The sequence below is a fragment of the Mesoplodon densirostris genome, chromosome 19 (assembly GCF_025265405.1).
Source record: "Mesoplodon densirostris isolate mMesDen1 chromosome 19, mMesDen1 primary haplotype, whole genome shotgun sequence".
NCBI lineage: Eukaryota > Metazoa > Chordata > Mammalia > Artiodactyla > Ziphiidae > Mesoplodon > Mesoplodon densirostris.
The window spans coordinates 58,865,221-58,884,233 of record NC_082679.1 but is presented as its reverse complement, the minus strand read 5'-3'; the positions used below and the strand labels follow the sequence as shown (position 1 = coordinate 58,884,233).

At 42.1% G+C, this 19,013-nt stretch overlaps 1 protein-coding gene across 1 annotated transcript; it reads right to left on the bottom strand.

Moving 5' to 3' along the window:
• Nucleotides 1–3,146: 3,146 nt before the first annotated feature.
• Nucleotides 3,147–18,999, bottom strand: ATMIN (ATM interactor). The gene is made up of 4 exons (XM_060083827.1): nucleotides 18,649–18,999; nucleotides 8,090–8,215; nucleotides 7,307–7,506; nucleotides 3,147–6,611 (listed from the first exon to the last, which is right to left on the bottom strand). The coding sequence occupies exons 1-4, from the start codon at nucleotides 18,985–18,987 to the stop codon at nucleotides 4,799–4,801; spliced, it is 2,478 nt and encodes an 825-aa protein (XP_059939810.1). The 5' UTR covers nucleotides 18,988–18,999; the 3' UTR covers nucleotides 3,147–4,798.
• Nucleotides 19,000–19,013: the final 14 nt, after the last annotated feature.

Sequence of the window (19,013 nt, the reverse complement as noted above, 5' to 3'; positions counted from 1 at the left end):
TGGCTATTCACCCAAATCCTCATGACTGACTTTTCTAATGTAATTCCAGGAAAATGGGCTGTCAGGGAGATACCATTATGGCAGCTAATGAGAAAACTTGACATCTGAAGGCTTACTCCTTAGACACACATCTCATTAGAGAAATGGGATTTAAATGGTTTTAAAATACACATCTTACCAAAAGAAAAAAAACTGATACCAGCTTACAATTCATTAGTAAGTACTAGACTCTCAAAAATAGCTAAACAAAAACTATTACCACGAACTGAACTAAGACAATATAAACAGTTCCTAAAGCATAGTTTGCCAAAGTTTGGATGGTTCCTCAAAAAGCATACTATAAAAATCTTAATTTTTGAAGGCTCCCTTTTTAAATAGGGAAAAGTCTTTGGAGAGCATTTTAAGGTTAGATATCCTTTTGTGATTAATTCAGATGCATTGACTCCTACCAAATTTTTATTGCAGCACGAGCTACGTTTTTTGAAGTCACTGAATTTCTTGTTACAGCACAGGAAAAGGAAGATAAAGTAGGAGAGGGATCAGTTTCAAATTCAGTCCTAAGCAGCAACAACGTTTGAGATGCAATCATAAAACCAAATATTTCACCTAGGACATGGAAAAAGCACTAGATCACCAGAAAGCAAAGAGTAAAAAGCTGCAAGCAGAAGCAATAAGAAGATGCCAAACTTGGAACAAGGTCTTATTGACACATAATATGCTAATCAGCTCACTCCTTTAGGCCAAAAAAAAAAAAAAAGTCTTTGTTCACATAGGTAACATATTTTTGAGAATAACAGTCACCATGGAGATATATTTTTTTAAACAACTTTTTATTTTCTGAAATATTTGACTATTTCACTGATAAACTAAAAATGAATATTATTTAATTTTGTTGTTGTTTCTTTTTTGTAGCCTTTATGACCTGTAATATTAACTTTCTTGATGGTAAAGAACCAAAAGTTAATGGAAGGGCCTTGACCACGAGTTTCTCCTATGACAACCTTCACTATTCCTGATTTTGTGGATTTAGAACAAAGTTACAAATGTGTCTATTTTGTTAGTTATTAGTAAGGCAATATATAAATTTAGATTTTTTCTGAAGTTGAAAGAACTGAATGAATACTAGCCCTCTTTCAGTTTCAGTATTATAGACAATGCTCTTATTCATTCACATACTTTGGACACCTGCTCCTTTCAAACATGCATATTTTTAAAATACAGTGCCCAAATGTGTTAATTTGAGGACACCAACAACCTGAGAGGCCTTTCCATTTGCTCTTTAGCCTGCTTCTCTTGATATGTAAACTAGTGTATCAGTGTGTCTGCTAATACAGTTCACACAATTGAGAGAACTCTTTGGATTTAAGCATTGCAAAACAATGGTATTTAGTCGACTATCTTCTTGACTATAAGAACATTAGACTAGCCGACATCATGCTGAAAAAACTAGATTAAATTCATGCCATTTAAGCCAACAGACTGACGTGTCCTCTCCTAGTGTCAAATCTAATCTGTGGCACTTTAACACACTTCAGGTGAGAACACACACATATATTGGGATATAAGGAAAATAAAACCGCATAATACTTGAGACTTCAAAGGCTTCATTCCTAAATGCCCCAAAGTTACATGTTCCTCCTACTCTTTATTAAAGAGCCTTCCGAAAACAAGTCTGAGAAGCATTTCTTTAAGTATACACGATAGTAAGTACTCTTCAGAGTCAATATTAGATAACAAGTTTGGACTGGGACTAAGATAAGCATTCTAAAATAGAGACTGTAAAGGATTACATGAAAATATCACCCTGTCATTAAACAACTCAACTTCACAACCAGCCTGACACTGATACATTTTCTTCCAATCAAAAGTAGCTGCAAACTGGGATTTCCCTGGTGGCGTATTGGTTAAGAATCCGCCTGCCAATGCAGGGGACAAGGGTTCGAGCCCTGATCTGGGAAGATCCCACATGCCGTGGAGCAACTAAGCCCGTGCGCCACAACTATTGAGCCTGCACTCTAGAGCCCGCAAACCACAACTACTGAAGCCCACATGCCCAGAGCCCGTGCTCCGCAACAAGAGAAGCCACCGCAATGAGAAGCCCCCACTCTCCGCAACTAGAGAAAGCCTGCTAGCAACAACGAAGATCCAACGCAGCCAAAAAAAAAAGAAAAAAAAAAAAGGTAGCTGCAAACCTTCCTCTGCATCTTTCAGGTAAGTCTATAAAAAATTTCTACTTTTATTTCCCTTTATCTAAAGGGAATGAAACACACTGATTTGGCTTTCCTGCAATTAGTGACTGAGTATGAGCAAAGAACAAGTCATAGTCCTACCCTCTTATTTTTGCTCTTAAGCCAGAACCGTATTACTTACAAAGATAAAAGACACCCCATTATGAAATGGTGACATTTGGATGAAAAATGAATCAGAGTAATTTCCTTTGAAATTATTTTTTCAAATTTCCTTTGAAAAAGTTTTCCCAAAACTTAAATCATAGGTCACTTTTTATCAAAATAAAAATTTTACATCAAAACAGCAGCTTTGGGAATTCCCTGGCAGTCCAGTGGTTAGGACTCTGTGCTCTCACTGCCAAGGGCCCAGGTTCAATCCCTGGTCAGGGAACTAAGATCCCACAAGCTGCATGGTGCAGCCCAAAAAACCCAGAAGTTTTGGTAATGGAATGTCTTTTCATTTTCTACTAGGAAAATTGTTAGCATATTTTCATGAACAAAGGTAAGACAGTAATGGAAATAACTAGGCACAGTAATTTCATCGTGTGACTTTCAATGATGAGTTTGTGAAAAGTTAAGGCAACGAAGTCACATTATGAGTATGCTGAAGAATTCACACAAAAGGTAGAATTCTCACTTCTCTTTAATCACTGAGTTTCAGATTTTACAAATAATCTTAGAACAATTCAGGTAACTAAGGTTTTGGGGGGAAACAGTTCTTACTTGTACATGAAGAACTATTACATGCTCCATTTTTTTGCAAATAACTCTATTGGCTGGATTAACAAACACTGTCACAGAAACACAGAATTTTTTTAAAGCCATAGATCACTGCATATATATTTACAAAAAGCCATAAACAAACATGCATTTCTCTTTATTAGGAGAACTTAAATAGATGTTTGAACATTAAGGCAGTGATGATTCTAAAACATAATGAAATTCTAAGTTAAGGCTTTATGTTTGTTTTGAAACCCATATTCATAGGCAACTGTGACCAAAGCAAACTTTTATCTATCAGATTGAGTTCATCTGCTCAAGATATGTTATTTATCAACTACCAATAATTCTTCTACAGGATAGGAATTAGTAGCAACACCACTAATTTACTTCAATGAATTCTTAGTCCCCTCCTTAGGTTTTGAGGATTTAGCCTTCAGCAGCATAAGCACGTGTCACAGAAAGAACAGAGCATTTTTCTGGGTAAACTTAGAAAAATTTACAGACTGCACTGATTTTTACTTGCCTGAAAGTTGGCCAACAATCAAGATCTCAGAATCTCCTAAATACAGAAAACTCCAAAAGCATACTTAACCACACACCCATCTCAAAACACAGATGTTCTTGATTATTGAAGCACTTGGTCTTCACCTCATTTTCTTTGAAGACTGTTTGGTATTACCCTCTCTAAACAAAGCAACAAAATGCAGAACACCATATTTTAGATGGATCTATTCTATAATTGCTATCCTCAAGGCACAAATACTATCCTTGCTAGACCAATGTGTTTCCTCATTTAAGGAAAAAATGAGAGGTGGATGAAAAGAAGATTCACTTTAAAATAGCTGCTGATTGCACTCTTGCCCTATCAAGCTTATGCAAAGTATTGAAATTTAGGGGGGAATGTCCTTTTCTCCTTATGTTATTTTTTTTTAAACATTTAGAGAGACAAAACTCAGACTCAGCTGGTGGGTGAGCTTTGAGGAGCAGCTCTGGAGCACCGTCCTGGCCTTCTGTAGAGAGTAGGAGAGATGCTCGTAGGACACACTCCAGTCTGGGCTAACAGGCATGATTTCACAGCCCAGCGTTTCCATAGTTGGGGTGACTTACTGTGACTTAGACTGAAAGGATCACTATTTACACTAAGTGCTTGCCGCTACTTCTTTAAGCAATAATTTTACAGCAACACGTCTTGTGAGGAAAGTACTATACACGTAATGTTGGTATCAGTAAGAGTTCACGTAGAGGAGGGATGGCATTGGCTATATGAAAATTGTCTCAAAAGCTAAAGACAAGTGTAGTTTCCTTTGTGTCTTCAAATCGGAAGAGTAAGATGTCAAAGCAGATGAAGCTGTTGGTGTTTAAATCTGATGGTGCAGCGTCAGACTTCTTTAGACATTATTGGGACACAGGAATTTCGTAACAAGCACTGGCAAAAAGTATTTTAGGTGCAATTTAAGTAATTCATACTTTGACTAAAATGTTTTGAAGGTTTGAAAAGTTTGTACCCTAGTCCTGCTGAGCTTGGCTTCAGCTAAATGGTTAGATGGGTTTTAAAGGTGTGAAATACATTTTTTTTTTTTTAAGAAGGGAAGACTACACTGAAAGGGCAAATGTAGGCAACACAAAAACAATCATTGTTAGATCAACATCTTATACTTTATAATACACTCACACATTTTTACACAAATTTCATGTTTACAAGTACAAAAGGAAAAGAACCTCAGATAATTGAAGTAACTGTATCATCAAGTACATTCAATAGAGTTAACACTGTTGTCCCAGTTCTCCATCTTCTAAATCCAGAAGGGAACCAACTGTAAATGCCATCCCCCATGTGGATTTCACTTTCAGAAGTTGGAGACTGGGTGTAGTTCTGCACATGTCTGGGTTTCAACAGAGCTGAATTGAGATTCCATCGTGTTCCAGGCCAAATCGGCCAGAAGAAAGTCATCCATTGCTGTTTGAGTTTCATTGCTGGTGAAGAATAAGCTCCCCAAAGTTTCAAAGCCAGAATTCATGGTCTGTGTTTCTGCACTGTTCAACTGAACTTTGCTTTCTAGAGCAGGTAGGTTTTTAGCAGTGTTGATTCCTTCAGTTTGGGTCTCTGTGTCAGATGAATCAGTACTCATGGAAAAGCTGGAGTGTTTCAGAATACTTCCCAGAGGCAGATGAGGGCTACTGTCTAAAAAGAAGTTCAAGTCCGTCTGTGTTTGCGTGTCAAACATTTCAAGGCCTAAGAAGTTAGAATTTCCCCTACAACTGTAGGACTGGGCACAGGGATCTGCAAGTAAGAAGTCAGTTTGGGTCTCTATGTCCAGAGATTCCAAGACTGGCTCCGTGGTCATGGTGCTAAGCTCACTCTCTTCAGTTTGAGTCTGCATATTTGAGGCCGAAAGGAACTCTTCAATATCAAAATCAATTGCAGGATTCTGGGTTGGGCCAGATGGGAGCTGGGTGTCAGGTCCAGTATTTGTGTCAGACAAAAGACTACGATTGTCTAGTGTCTGACCAGGCAGATTACTTGACAAGATGTTTTCTAGATCACTTAATAAATCTATGGTTTGGGTCTGATTATCTGTCATATTCTGTGAAGAAAGCATACTATTCTGTGCACTGAAGTTTATAATTGGTACAGATTTCTCAATATCTTGATTTAAAGTTTTAGGGTGGTTCTGAGGTAACAAACCATGAGTCACAGTCTCTGCTACTAAGCTGCTGCTTATAATACTGTCTGTAGAAACACCATATGACGAATGGACACTCTCAAAAATGTCTCCACACATTACAGCTTGGTCCATCTGTACTCGATCATCGGTTGGACTTTGCATTCCACTGGTCTGAGTTTCTCTGGAGATCCCACCTGACTGGAAACTAGCATCTATAAACACATCAGTCTGAGCCGCTATAGATGAGGTTACCTTAGAACTGGGCAAAAAAGTTTGAGTATGAACACTAATGGGAAGGGAAACTTGAGAACCAAATGTCAAATCAGTTTGAGAACAAGATGACACAGAGGAATCAGGGCTAGCCCACTCTGCAGACGGTATAAAGTATTGTGTGGTATAAGACAGTTCTGTCTGTACGTTGATTGAAGAAATGCTGTTCTTCTGACATGTGTTCCCTAGTTCTTGTAAAGGGTTAGATGGACTTTTACCCAAGTTTACTTGAACACCTGTGCTAATTGGCTCAACAGCAACAGTATTTACAATTTTTGAAAGAGGGAGGCTCTCCTTGAGAGAGCAAGCCTCCGAATCTAGGCCGAGGATCAGGGTTCCGATGGACAAGGGCAGTAAGTGCACAGCACCGGGGGCAGAGCCCTGATGATCGACACCCAACACCACAGGCTGGGTTGAGGAGTCGGCTGTAGGCACAAAGACAGGCACAGGAGAAAGCTGCATAACGGGGAGTTTAACCAAAGCCACTTTGGGCTTTGGTAAAAGCAACTTCTGAGGATACCTTGGAGGTGTTGGAAGAGTCTGCTTTCTGGCATTAGAGCTGCAAGAATCTTCAAACGAAGCCACTAGCTTTATTTCTGAAGTTTCTAGTTCTTGAGCGTCTGGTCTTGGGGTTGCTTGGTTGCTCAGTGATTCAACAGTCTTACTGGACAACTTCTGGTGGTGCAGGCAGTTTTCCATTTTCCTTTTCTTACTCGGTGGATCCCTGAAAACAGTGACAGAGTAAAAAGAGAAAAACGATTTTAAACTGCAGTTTTCTTCATCAACCCTGGCACTGTATCTTCACTTACAAATTCTATTTCCCACATCTACAGCAGAGGTCAGATTCAACCCAGCGAAGAGAAATCCATTCTTTTGTAACTCCGCCTATTATCAATATATGGTAGGTAGAAGTTCAGAAACATGCAAACAGGGAAGCCCACCTTTTTTTGGGTAAAGTGCTAAGTACCAGAACTCAACTTAGATCTGTAAGCATTAGGAAGCTAACAGATTATATAATGCAACTATTATCATTTCTAAAGTAGGAAGCTCTTAGTCCAAATATAAATATGACGTTTCAAATGAAGCACAGTTTCATGATAAAAAACTCTTCAACAATCTAGTATCCCTCTAACAGAAAACGCTGGAAGCTTTTGAAGAATTGAAAACCCAATAGATTTTCAGTTGGGAATAATAAGGGATTCTCAAAAGGAGCTGGTGAAAGAACAAGGAAGAACAGTTGGGTCAAGTATATGTGGATCATTTGCTAGTACTGCTGCTATTTCCAAAAGTTCCCTTCTTCATGTCACACCTTTTCTCCGCCATTCCTCCTTCTCCCCACACTAATGGCTCTACAGGAAGTTTAATTTGAAACTCTTCCCACAGTTATTAGCTTTTGGGCCACCATTTTTTCCCCTTTACCTGTGTTCTGCAGGGATCTCATGGCCAGTTCGGTAGATGTGGGACTGTAATGCAGTCCTGCTGGCATAGGGACAGCCACATGTGCACTGGAAGGTCTTACCACAATCCTCTGCATGTCTTTTCAAGTCCCACTCAGTGCCATACGAATTGCTGCACTTACTACATTTATGCTTCTTTTCAGCATGCATTTTCATAAAGTGCTAGGAAGAACACAAAAGGACTAAAATGAAAAACTGAAACTGCTCAGAACATTTCAAAAACCATCAACATACCTAAATTAACAATGATTTTACATGATACAATATAGCAGTGCAAATCAAAAGAATGTAAAAGCAGGCAACTCTTCCAGTCCAGAATCATCTCTTTCCCCACTGGCTGGGTCCCTCCCTCCTCTTTAAGATAGCTGCTTCTGAAATTATTCTTTTCCCTGCAGTTTCTTAATCCCTTGGGAGAATACTTCCTTTGTGCCTTTGCTCCTCTGACCTTGAAAGCATGCAGATTCACACAAGAGATCTGGAAGTACACAGTTTATCATACTTTGCTGACTCGGTCTTCTTTTCTTTCCAAATCCACTTCTGGACAACTTCCCCTCCAGAACAAGCCATGTCTCCTTCACTTACACCCTACTCATTTTTTCCCGAAGTGGGAGACTTGGGTGGCTGTCCTTACAAGCAGCTTTCTGCTCAATTCTCTAGTTATGATTGGTAAGTAATTAGAATACATGAGGTTTATGACATCTGCATTTCATCCTCAGAGAAGTATACTTAAAGACAAGTAAAATACCTGTTTTACGAGAGAAAATTGAGAAAATGGTCTGTCAGGGCCTCTAGGGCATCCTTCAATTGGACAACAGTAGAATTTTGGTACAGTTTTCAAATCTTTTCTTATTGTCGGATTCACTATGCCATCCTGCAAAAGAAAAATTACTTTAAATAATTATCTTCAAAAAACCAACAGAACAAGCTGGGAGTGATAACAAGGAATGAATAAAGATGTGCACAAGGGATCGTTTTAGGGTGATGAAAATGTTCTAAAATTTGGGATTGTGTTGATGGTTGCACAACTGTAAATCTACTAAAAAATAACTGAATTATTAATTTAAAATGGGTAAATTATATCATGTGTAAACTATAGCTCAATAAATCTGTTAAAAATTTTCAAAACAAACAAAAACCAACTACATTGTTTAAAAATCTTCTATCCATTCCTTTAGCAATCCTTCTAGACTTCAAAATCTCTGCCCTTCAAGCCAGCTTCTCTAATCGTTAAGTGGTATATTTATAGTTTCTCAGGCTCAAGACCTGGCATCATCCTTAAGTCTTCCTTTCTTTTTTAATCCCACCCCCAATGAATTAGTGTGAGTCTCTGAAAAAGACCTGACTATGACCTAGGTCTTCCTGATAAAGAGAACTGTGACTTTCTCTGATCACCACAATGCCCCCTAAAGTAGCTAAAGCTAGTTAACACAACTTTTATACAGTAGCATGAATATAGGCACCATGCTCTGTTTGAAATTCAGTAATCATTATAATGGCCAGTGCTGACATAGCTTTTACTACCGTGGCAGGCACTGTTCTAAGCACTTTATATATATTAACTCATCCTAGTAATCCTTTCTTATTAAGTATGTGATTGACTTTTAGGCTGGGAATTTTAAAATAATTGGTGAGTTAATTTAGCTTAACGTGCTGTCTTGTTGCCCTTGATGAGCCCACATCCCTCAGGAGTGAGAAACCTATGACCTCCAGTAGAATTCTTATCTGGCAACCCCCAGCTGGCCCCAGAGGAAGGTGTGTGGATGGGGGGGTTGGGGTGGGGAAGGACCTCCCTACTACGGGTGGAAACAACTGGACACATGCTCAGGCCTCAGCTACCGCTGTAGCACCTAGACGTTTTAGTCCTTAGGTGCTGTGATGGGAAAGGATTCACTACTTTTGGAACATGCCCACCTCCTCCGCTCCCATCAGTGTGCATCTAGATAAGAAACGAATCACCGTGTGGCTAGGACTCCCTCCGTTTGCTTTCCTACTGGATCTCAAGGGGAACATGTTGATCTTGTTGAGTCTGTGTCCACTCATGTAGAGGGGAAAAGAAGCTATTCTTGTTTCATTTTTAAACAACATAATTTATCTCTCAATGATATCAAATGTAGTCAGTTATTCCTCCATGTCTTCTACCTTGGTCCATCCTTTTATAATCCTACTGCACTACACTGTCTAGAGATTCATATTCATTTGGATTATTTAAATGGTCTCCTAAATAATTTTCCTTCCTCTTCTAATGTCAGAACAAATTTGACATTCCAAAAAATTATTTGTATATATCACCGAATACTATTTTTTTTTTTTTTTTTTTTTTTTTTCTTTCTTTCTTTGCGGTATGCGGGCCTCTCACTGTTGTGGCCTCCCCCGTCGCGGAGCACAGGCTCCGGACGCGCAGGCTCCGGACGCGCAGGCTCAGCGGCCATGGCTCACGGGCCCAGCCGCTCCGCGGCATATGGGATCCTCCCAGACCGGGGCACGAACCCGTATCCCCTGCATCGGCAGGCGGACTCTCAACCACTTGCGCCACCAGGGAGGCCCCCGAATACTATTTTTTTAAAAAAGGCACATAAAATAAAATCCCGGGACTTCCCTAGTGGTGCACTGGTTAGGAGTCCACCTGCCAATGCAGGGGACGCGGGTTCGAGCCCTGGTCTGGGAGGATCCCACGTGCCGTGGAGCAACTAAGCCTGTGTGCCACAACTACTGAGCCTGCGTGCCACAACTACTCAAGCCTACGTGCCTAAAGCCTGTGCTCCACAACGAGAGAAGCCACTGCAATGAGAAGCCCACGCACCGCAATGTAGGGTGGCCCCTGCTCGCTGCAGCTAGAGAAAGCCTGTGCGCAGCAACAGAAGACCCAACGCAGCCACAAATAAACAAACAAACAAACAAACAAAATTTATAAATAAATAAATAAAATAAAATAAAATCCCATCTCCTCATTATGCCTCCAATCGACCATCATAACCATATCTTTTTCCGTTCCCTTTTCATACACTCCCCTGCTCAGCCTAACACTCTTCCCACTTCCACTTCCACCTTCTACAGCCACTCTCGGATGACTGTCTCCCTCCAGGCAGAATGCAACGGTGGGAAGAGGGCACGGCATGGAGAGGCCTGTAAGCCATTTCCGCCACTGATTAGGCACATGACTTTAGACAGGTTATTTAATCTCCGAGCCAGTTTGCTCATTTCAAAAACAGAGAGAATAGTTAACTCTCAGGATTATCTAGTACTGGATTAGCATGGCGCCTGCTCACATTCTCAATAAATAGCACTCCCTTGTTCTGCTCACCACCCAGATCTATTCCTTGTCTGAAATCCAAGGTAGCAGCTAACTTAACTTGCAAACTCTCATCTTCTTCTAGAATTCCTGACTCCTCGACTAAATTTCTTAAGGGCAGAAACTAGTTGATACATCTCCTGGTACTGTTTTCATGCTTTAGACTGCACACTACAGGCAGAGTACTTGTAGAAAGGCAGTCCAGTGTAGGGCAGCAGCTCTCAAACCTACAGGCCTGTGAAAAATCACATGAGGCATTAAAAAAAAAAATACCTGTGCCGGGTCCCAGTCCCAGGCAATGATATAATTAGTTTTGGGTGGGTTTCGTATTTGGTTTAAAAATCTCCCCTGATGATCCCAGTGTGTAGCCTAGCTTAAGAACCATGGTGTGGTGGTTAAACCCATGGGTTCTGGAATATGGAATTCTCTACATTGCTCCTTTTCTGTGACCTTGAAAAAAATAACTGCCTTGGTTTCCTTATTTGTAAAGTAGGCATGATAGTACGATCTACCTCAGGGTTGTTGTGAGGATTTAGTGAATAATTTAAGAGACTTAGAACAGTGCTTATCATATAATCACTCAATTAATTACTATAGCTATTACTTATCGGCTGTGGAGATTTTTGTTGCTTCTTTTGCTTTCTGCCAACCAACTTAAGGCCAATAAGCTAATCTAAACCAGTACTTTACATTAAATACTGTCCTTGTGGCAACAGAAATAAAAGCAAAAATAAGCAAATGGGACCTAATCAACCTTACAAGCTTTTGCACAGCAAAGGAAACCATAAACAAAACAAAAAGACTACCTACGGAATGGGAGAAAATATTTGCAAATGATGCGACCGACAAGGGCTTAATCTCCAAAACATACAAACAGCTCATTCAACTCAACAACAACAAAAAACAACCCAATTGAAAAATGGGCAGAAGAACTAAACAGACATTTCTCCAAAGAAGACAGATGGCCAACAGGCACATGAAAATATGCTCAACATTGCTAATTATTACAGAAATACAAATCAAAGCTACAATGAGGTACCACCTCACACCAGTCAGAATGGCCATCACCAAAAAGTCTACAAATAACAAATGCTGGAGAGGGTGTGGAGAAAAGGGAACCCTCTTACACTGTTGGTGGGAATGTAAGTTGGTGCAGCCACAGTGGAAAACAGTATGGAGGTTCCTCAAAAAGCGAAAAACAGAGTTGCCATATGATCCAGCAATCCCACTCATGGGCATATATCCAGACAAAACTATAATTCCAAAAGATACACGCACCCCTATGTTCACAGCAGCACTATTCACAATAGCCAAGACATGGAAACAATCTAAATGTCCATCGACAGATGAATGGATAAAGACGTGGTGTGTGTGTGTGTGTGTGTGTGTATACACACACACACAGTGGAATACTACTCATCCATAAAAAAGAACAAAATAAGGCCATTTGCAGCAACATGGATGGAACTACAGATCATCATACTAAGTGAAGTGAGAAAGAGAAAGACAAATACCATATGATATCACGTATATGTAGAATCTAAAATATGACACAGGGCTTCCCTGGTGGCACAGTGGTTCAGAGTCCGCCTGCCGATGCAGGGGACACGGGTTCATGCCCCGGTCCGGGAGGATCCCACATGCTGCGGAGCGGCTGGGCCTGTGAGCCATGGCCGCTGAGCCTGTGCGTCTGGAGCCTGTGCTCCGCAACGGGAGAGGCCACAACAGTGAGAGGCCCTCATACCGCAAAAAAAAAAAAAAAAAAAGACACAAATGAACTTATCTATGAAATAGACATGGACTCACAGACATAGAGAACACACTTGTGGTTGCCAAGGGGGAGGGTGGGTAGGGGAGGGATGGATTAGGAGTTTGGGGTTAGCAGATGCAAACTATTATACAGAGAATGGAGAGACAACAAGGCCCTACTGTATAGCACAGGGAAATATATTTAATATCCTGTGATAAACCATAATGGACAATAATATATATATAAAAAGTATATATAACTGAGTCACTCTGCTGTACAGCAGAAATTAACACAACATTGTAAATCAACTATACTTCAATTAAAAAAAGAAAGAAAAATCCATGGATTCATCTCAAAAAAACAAAAAAATACTGTCCTTGTGGAAGTCTGATTGAAATGCCACTTTTATTGAAACACTGGCCTCTGCTAGCTTTAATGACAACCAACACTGTCTCTCAATCACCAAACTCATCCCATTCACCAGTTCATCTTTTTTTAAATGAAATACTTTTAAACTTATATTATTTTCCTTCTAGTGTTATCTGCAAGAAAAAATCAAATACAGAGAGAATATTAAGAAAGCTCTAAAATTCTTTTTTTTTTTTTTAAGGCTAGGACAATTAAAAAAAATTATTTATTTTGGCTGCACCGGGTCTCAGTTGCAGCATGCATGTGGGATCGAACCTCGGGCCCCCTGCATTGGAAGCACGGAGTCTTACCCACTGGACCACGAGGGAAGTCCCCATGCTTACTTCTAATACATCTTAAATTTGCTTAGCAATCCTTTTATTATCCCTTTTCAAACTCCCTATCATGTTCTCAATATACCTGTTCACTTCACTTTTTAAAAAATAAACTTTATTTTTTAAGAGAAATTTTATTAGATTCACAGCAAAATTGAGCACAAAGTACAGAGAGTTCACATACACTGTAGTGCCCCCCACCGCCCCCCGCAACACAGCCTGTTCCACTATTAACATTCCTCACCAGAGTGGTACATTTGTTACAATTGATGAAACTACACTGACACGTCATTATCACCCGAAGTCCATCGATTTTATTAGAGTTCACTATTCGTGCTGCACATTCTATGGGTTTGCCAAATGTATAATGACAGCTATCCATCGTTATAATATCATACAGAGTATATTCACTTTCCTAAAAATCCTCTGTGCTCCACCTATTCGTGACACCTTTCCCCTTAAGGCCTGGTAACCACTAATCTTTCTACTGTCTCTGTAGTTTTGCTTTTTCCAGAATATCATTTAGTTGGAATCATACAGTATGTAGCCTTTTCAGATTGGCTTCTTTCACTTGGTAATAAGCATGTGAGGGTCCTCCATGTCTTTTTTTTTTTTTTTTTTGCGGTACGCGGGCCTCTCACTGCTGTGGCTTCTCCCGTTGCGGAGCACAGGCTCCAGATGCCCAGGCTCAGCGGCTATGGCTCGCAGGCCCAGCCGCTCCGCTGCACGTGGGATCTTCCCGGACCGAGGCACGAACCCGTGTCCCCTGCATCGGCAGGCGGACTCCCAACCACTGCGCCACCAAGGAAGCCCCCTCCATGTCTTTTCATGGCTTGATGGCTCATTTCTTTTCAGTGCTGACCAATATTCCCCTGTCTGGATGGGCCATCGTTCATTTATCCATTCACCTGCTGAAGGACATCTTGGGTGCTTCCAAGCTTTGGCAGTTATGCTTTAAAAACATCTCCTACCACCTCCTCGCGTTTCCTTTCTCACTGCTACCATCATTAGTTCAAGTATTCCTGACTCTCTGTTTGGACTTTCTCACTAACTTCTTAACTAATTTCTAGACCTTCAATCTCTTTTTCATTCACACTTTGCCACACTCACCTTTCTAAAATGTACCTCTGATAATGACATCACCTCACTCAAACATTTTCAACGGCACCCCAATACTCCCCAAGTCCAAATTCCTCTAGCCACTGGGACGTCCAAAGTCCTGTACTATATAGCTTCAAACTATGCTTCTTTTCCATCATTTCTCTGTTATATCTAATGGAATTACTTAAAATTCCCCAAACCTTTTCAAAAGGAGGAATATATTTATAACTTTGTTGCACTTGGGAATGTTTTAAAAAGAGTAAATGTTCAGTAAAAACTTGGGGCATTATACTGAGTATATTTAAGTGGCCATCTAAGTCAAAACTGTATCACACACCAGGATGAGACCCTAAAGGCAGTCATATCGTACATCAACAACATCTACTTGTTGCTGTCATTACAGGTGTGGAAACAACCCGACGCTGTTCGTTTTCCTGCTTTCTGAGGGCCAACTCCTCAGTCCTCCCATCACCACCTCTCTTCTCCAGTTCCTGGCCTTCTTCCCATTCTTGTTCTGAGAAAATAAGCTCTGAGATGAGAATGGGGTGATAAGAAATGGTAATGGCACAATAAGACATGAACTGGAGTAAGAAAGCAATGTTTTTGCTCTGAAGTGCTATATACATTCTAGAATAAAACTTAGCAGACTTTTCTTTTAACTGTACCTTTTGTGTGCATAACCCCAAAAAATGACAAAAACTACTTCATGCTTTTTGTACCTTTTGGGTACTTGTTTATAAAACATTTTAAGTAAAAGAATTTGAAAAAGAACCTATGAGAGGAAATAACTGAAAAACAAGATGGACAAAAGTAAACAGAGAAGAAAAGCAAAGCAAGAGGAAGGACTCCGATGAAGAGAGGATAAAAGGAAAGGATTGTAAGAACTGTGGAACAAATTGGGGAAAAAAAAAAAAAAGAAGAAAAGGCATTATAGCTACTCTAGCATCTCTCTGCCTTCGCAGAAAAACATCCAAGAAGAAAAGTAGTTTGCTTTGTTGTTGTCTTATTGTAAATTTAAAATTAGAAGTCTTTGTACACTATGATCTATAGAGCAACTTGGAACATTTACTTTTCTTAAAAAAAAAAAATTCCTGGCAAATCATTAAAAGCAAACCCCTGGACTGAACATAACACAAAATCCACTAAGCCATGTTTTAAAAATATGTGTTGCTGGATAAGAGGTTATTTAAGGGTGCCCCTGTCCCTTTCACTATTTTTAAACGTGAGGGATAAAAGAATCAAGAAATGCCCATTTACTCCTACTCTTCTTTTCCCTGAATCACCAGCTTTCATTTCTCCATGGATCCCCTTGTAGGCAAGGCTGGACTAGGATATTTCCAGATTTACTTACAGGATATGGAATATAGACATATATCTTAAGAACCCACATAAAACCAAAAGGTATCATGTACTTTACACCTTACAACTCTTATCTGCACTTTTATTCATCATCCTTCAGAAGGATTTGTTAATCATTAAGAAGGGAGTATTTGACTGAGGGCAGGGTATCTTCTGAAGACTAGAAATGAATAAGAACCTTACAACAAATAACGGGGAAGGGAATAAAATATTATCATAGGGGCTTCCCTGGTGGTGCAGTGGTTAAGAATCCGCCTGCCAATGCAGGGGACACGGGTTCGAGCCCTGGTCCAGAAAGATCCCACATGCCGTGGAGCAACTAAGCCGTGCGCCACAACTACGGAGCCTGTGCTCTAGGGCCCGTGAGCCACGATTACTGAGCCCACGAGCCACAACTACTGAAGCCTGCGCGCCTAGAGTCCGTGCTCCGCAACAAGAGAAGCCACCGCAGTGAGAAGCCCGCGCACTGCAACTAAGAGTAGCCCCCGCTCGCCGCAACTAGAGAAAGCCCGCACGCAGCAACGAAGACCCAGAGCAGCCAAAAATAAATAAATAAAATAAATTAAAAAATAGATATATTATCATAATCCAGGAGAAAAAAAACACAACAACTAGGACAGAAACTAGAATTATGTAAGTAGCCGTAACCAAGAGAACAAAGGGAAAAATCGCCATTGAATACGATGCAGATCTGCCAAGCAGATACACTCACGCTTCAGGGCCCGTAGGAGCACACTGGACGGCTAGTGGAGCCTCTGGTCCAAACGCAGACCGCCTTCAAAGCCACAGGGAGCTCCCAGTCGGTTCTTGTCCTTACTAGGCCTCCTTCTTCCCCCTCCCTCCTCCCAATACTTGAGAACATCAAGGGTCAAGCATAATGTTTGAACTCAAGAGCCTACGACTTGGCTCCCAATTGTGCGGACAGATTCCCCACCCTGGGACAACACTATACAGATAGGGCTATTTTGTCACATAGGCTACCTTCATGAAAAAAAAAGAACCCCCCTTTCCACTAAGACAGCAGATGTTCAGGGGCTGCATGGTTAGAAAGATGGAACAAGGCAGGAAAGTGAGCCTGTCTGACATGGAAGAAACAACGATGGTTCAGGGTGAGGTTTCTTTAATTCCTGCTGAAACAGGTCTCTCTAGTGACCTAGGAAGGAAACTCAGGAGAGTCCATTTTTCAGTTGTTCAAGATCTGCCGTTCAGAAAGCAATCTTGAGCGCACTGTGCTGTCTGCAGACAAGAGAAATATGAAAAAATGACTAAAACTGGAAGAATGGCTTCACATAGGTTCTAAGCAAGGGGGGATGCTGATACTCTGCTGTGCTAATGTCCAAGTAAAGGTCTGACTGTTAAAATTTACAGTTGCCTCAAACATATTCCTCCTTCTTAGGCCTATTATATGCTTAGGATTGGTAGCTTCAGAATTCCTGAACTTTACATATTTTAAAAACATAATTAGAAATAAACCTACTGCATACTACCAAACCCATTGTATACTAGTCCTGACAAGTAAATGGTATCTTTGCGCTTAACAGACGCTTCACAAAGTCTGGAGAGATACACAGCCCCTGACAGCAATTCCATAGAAAAGAACAATGTAAACTGTTAAAAAGTGCTTGCGACAGTGATGTTCAGGCCAACACAAAGAGAGTCGTGGTCAGACTGGCAGCTTCCTCTGTGCTCAGAGATGTAATGTCTGCCTTAGTTGTCTACCAGTGAGGGGAGGATACTGAAGGTGGGTGATGGCTGTTATACATGAGCTGAAGAGAACCCAGGGATTAGGCTGAAGAATTCCTGCAAATATACAGTTCATCCACTCAAGATAAAATATGGTTAAGAAAAGGAAGTGTTTAATTAAAATTCTGGATGGAGGAGAAAACAGGAGAATGAAGACCATTCCCAGAGTTACTTCACTTGTGTTGTGGAAGAGACGCAGAACTTGCAGGGAAATTGCAGCCCCACCTGCAAGGTCTTCCTCACCGTACCTCCATGTTCCTCTCCTGATCGGGCCTCCCTAATCGTCACTTCAGGACGTTGTTGCCTGTGTCCAGCTGGTGCTAGAAGGGGGCTGCCCTCCGTGGGCATCACATCTGCCCTACTAGAGACCATCACCTCAAACTTTCTGCTGTTAAATTCTTATCAGAAGCCTGATTCTAAAAACGTTTCTGAGGAAGATTTACCTGAAGGGCAGATGGAACATGCAACAGGAGAGGTAATTTCAGCTTACTCCTGAATCAATTCAGACCACCGAAAGCTACATACTCACGAAACTCCTTTCAGTAACGTGCTTTGGAATTATGCCCCTGTTGGCCTAGAAAGACTTGAAGAAGTGGTGCAAGTAAACTTCCTATTGTAACGACTGAGAAATCATGATTTAATAGGTCTGGGATGGGGCTGGACATCTGGATTTTTAAGAAGCTTTCCACAGATGTGCACTGAAGGCTGAAAGTCGCCCCATTTTACGTTCAGATTATTGTCCTGTTATTATATACCGTGTCCCCCCTTAAACAAGATCCACGGGAGAAATTTCGCTTAGGTCTCACCCCTGAGCAAAGGTGATGTTTACCAACATTGTGGAACATGTTGCCAAAGCTGCAGCTCCCTGCTAACAACTGGCCCGGAGAAGGAGGCAGTGTGGGTGCGGTGCAAACGGCAGCGGCTTCGACCCGAGCCCGGGTTTAAAGCCCAGCACTACGCAGGTGCGTCATCGGTTTCTCTGCAGTAGAACGAAGGTGCCGTGAGAGCTCACGAGACGAACGTGAGAAACGCTCGCGACGCCAAGTGCGAGGCCGGTGGTCTGGCCGGTCCGAGCCCGACAGCGCAGTGGCATGACACAGGGTTTTCCTACCGCTGCGCCTTCCTGCCTCCTAGCTCCCACTCTCCCCACCGGGACCCCCTCCCCGGTCTGGCCCTTTAGGGCCTCGGAAGCCCCCGCCGACGCCGGCCGGACCTCGGCGCCTTCCCGTCCGCGGCTCTGGCCGCCCTCGGCCCCGAGCGCCCGCTTCAGGCGCTCGGTCGCGCCAGGCCCCGGGAGGCGCTGTCCGCGGCAGGCTCACCTGCAGGCGGTGGCTCTTGACCAGGTGCATGTTGAGCGCAGGACTGTTGGGCAGGATCTTGCCGCAGCCGCGCACCGTGCACAGGATGTTGGTCCGCACGGCCCGGGACAGCTCACTCACCGACGGCTGGATGAGCTCCCGGGCCGGCGGCGCCGCACCCGCAGGCTGCTGCCTCGCCGCCGTGGGTCGCGGCCGGCTGCCTCTCAGCCGCCCGGGGGGATCCCACGGGCCGGAGGCGGCAGCGGCTCCCCTCACGGCCGCCGGGACGGCCGCAGCTCCCAAGACCAGAGTTGCGGGCCCCGCCGCCGCCGCCGCCGCCGTCGCCTCAGAGGCCGCCATGGCTCCCGCACCTCAGCCCGGACAGC

What these genes read in the sequence shown, in the direction of transcription:
- ATMIN (XM_060083827.1), bottom strand. Translation starts at nt 18,987, where the DNA reads ATGGCGGCCTCTGAGGCGACGGCGGCGGCGGCGGCGGCGGGGCCCGCA. An exon ending in TCAAGAGCCACCGCCTGCAG is followed by an intron (nt 8,216 to 18,648) that starts GTGAGCCTGCCG and finishes TTTCTTTTGCAG; the next exon opens with GATGGCATAGTGAATCCGAC. An exon ending in AATTTTCTCTCGTAAAACAG is followed by an intron (nt 7,507 to 8,089) that starts GTATTTTACTTG and finishes TGTTCTTCCTAG; the next exon opens with CACTTTATGAAAATGCATGC.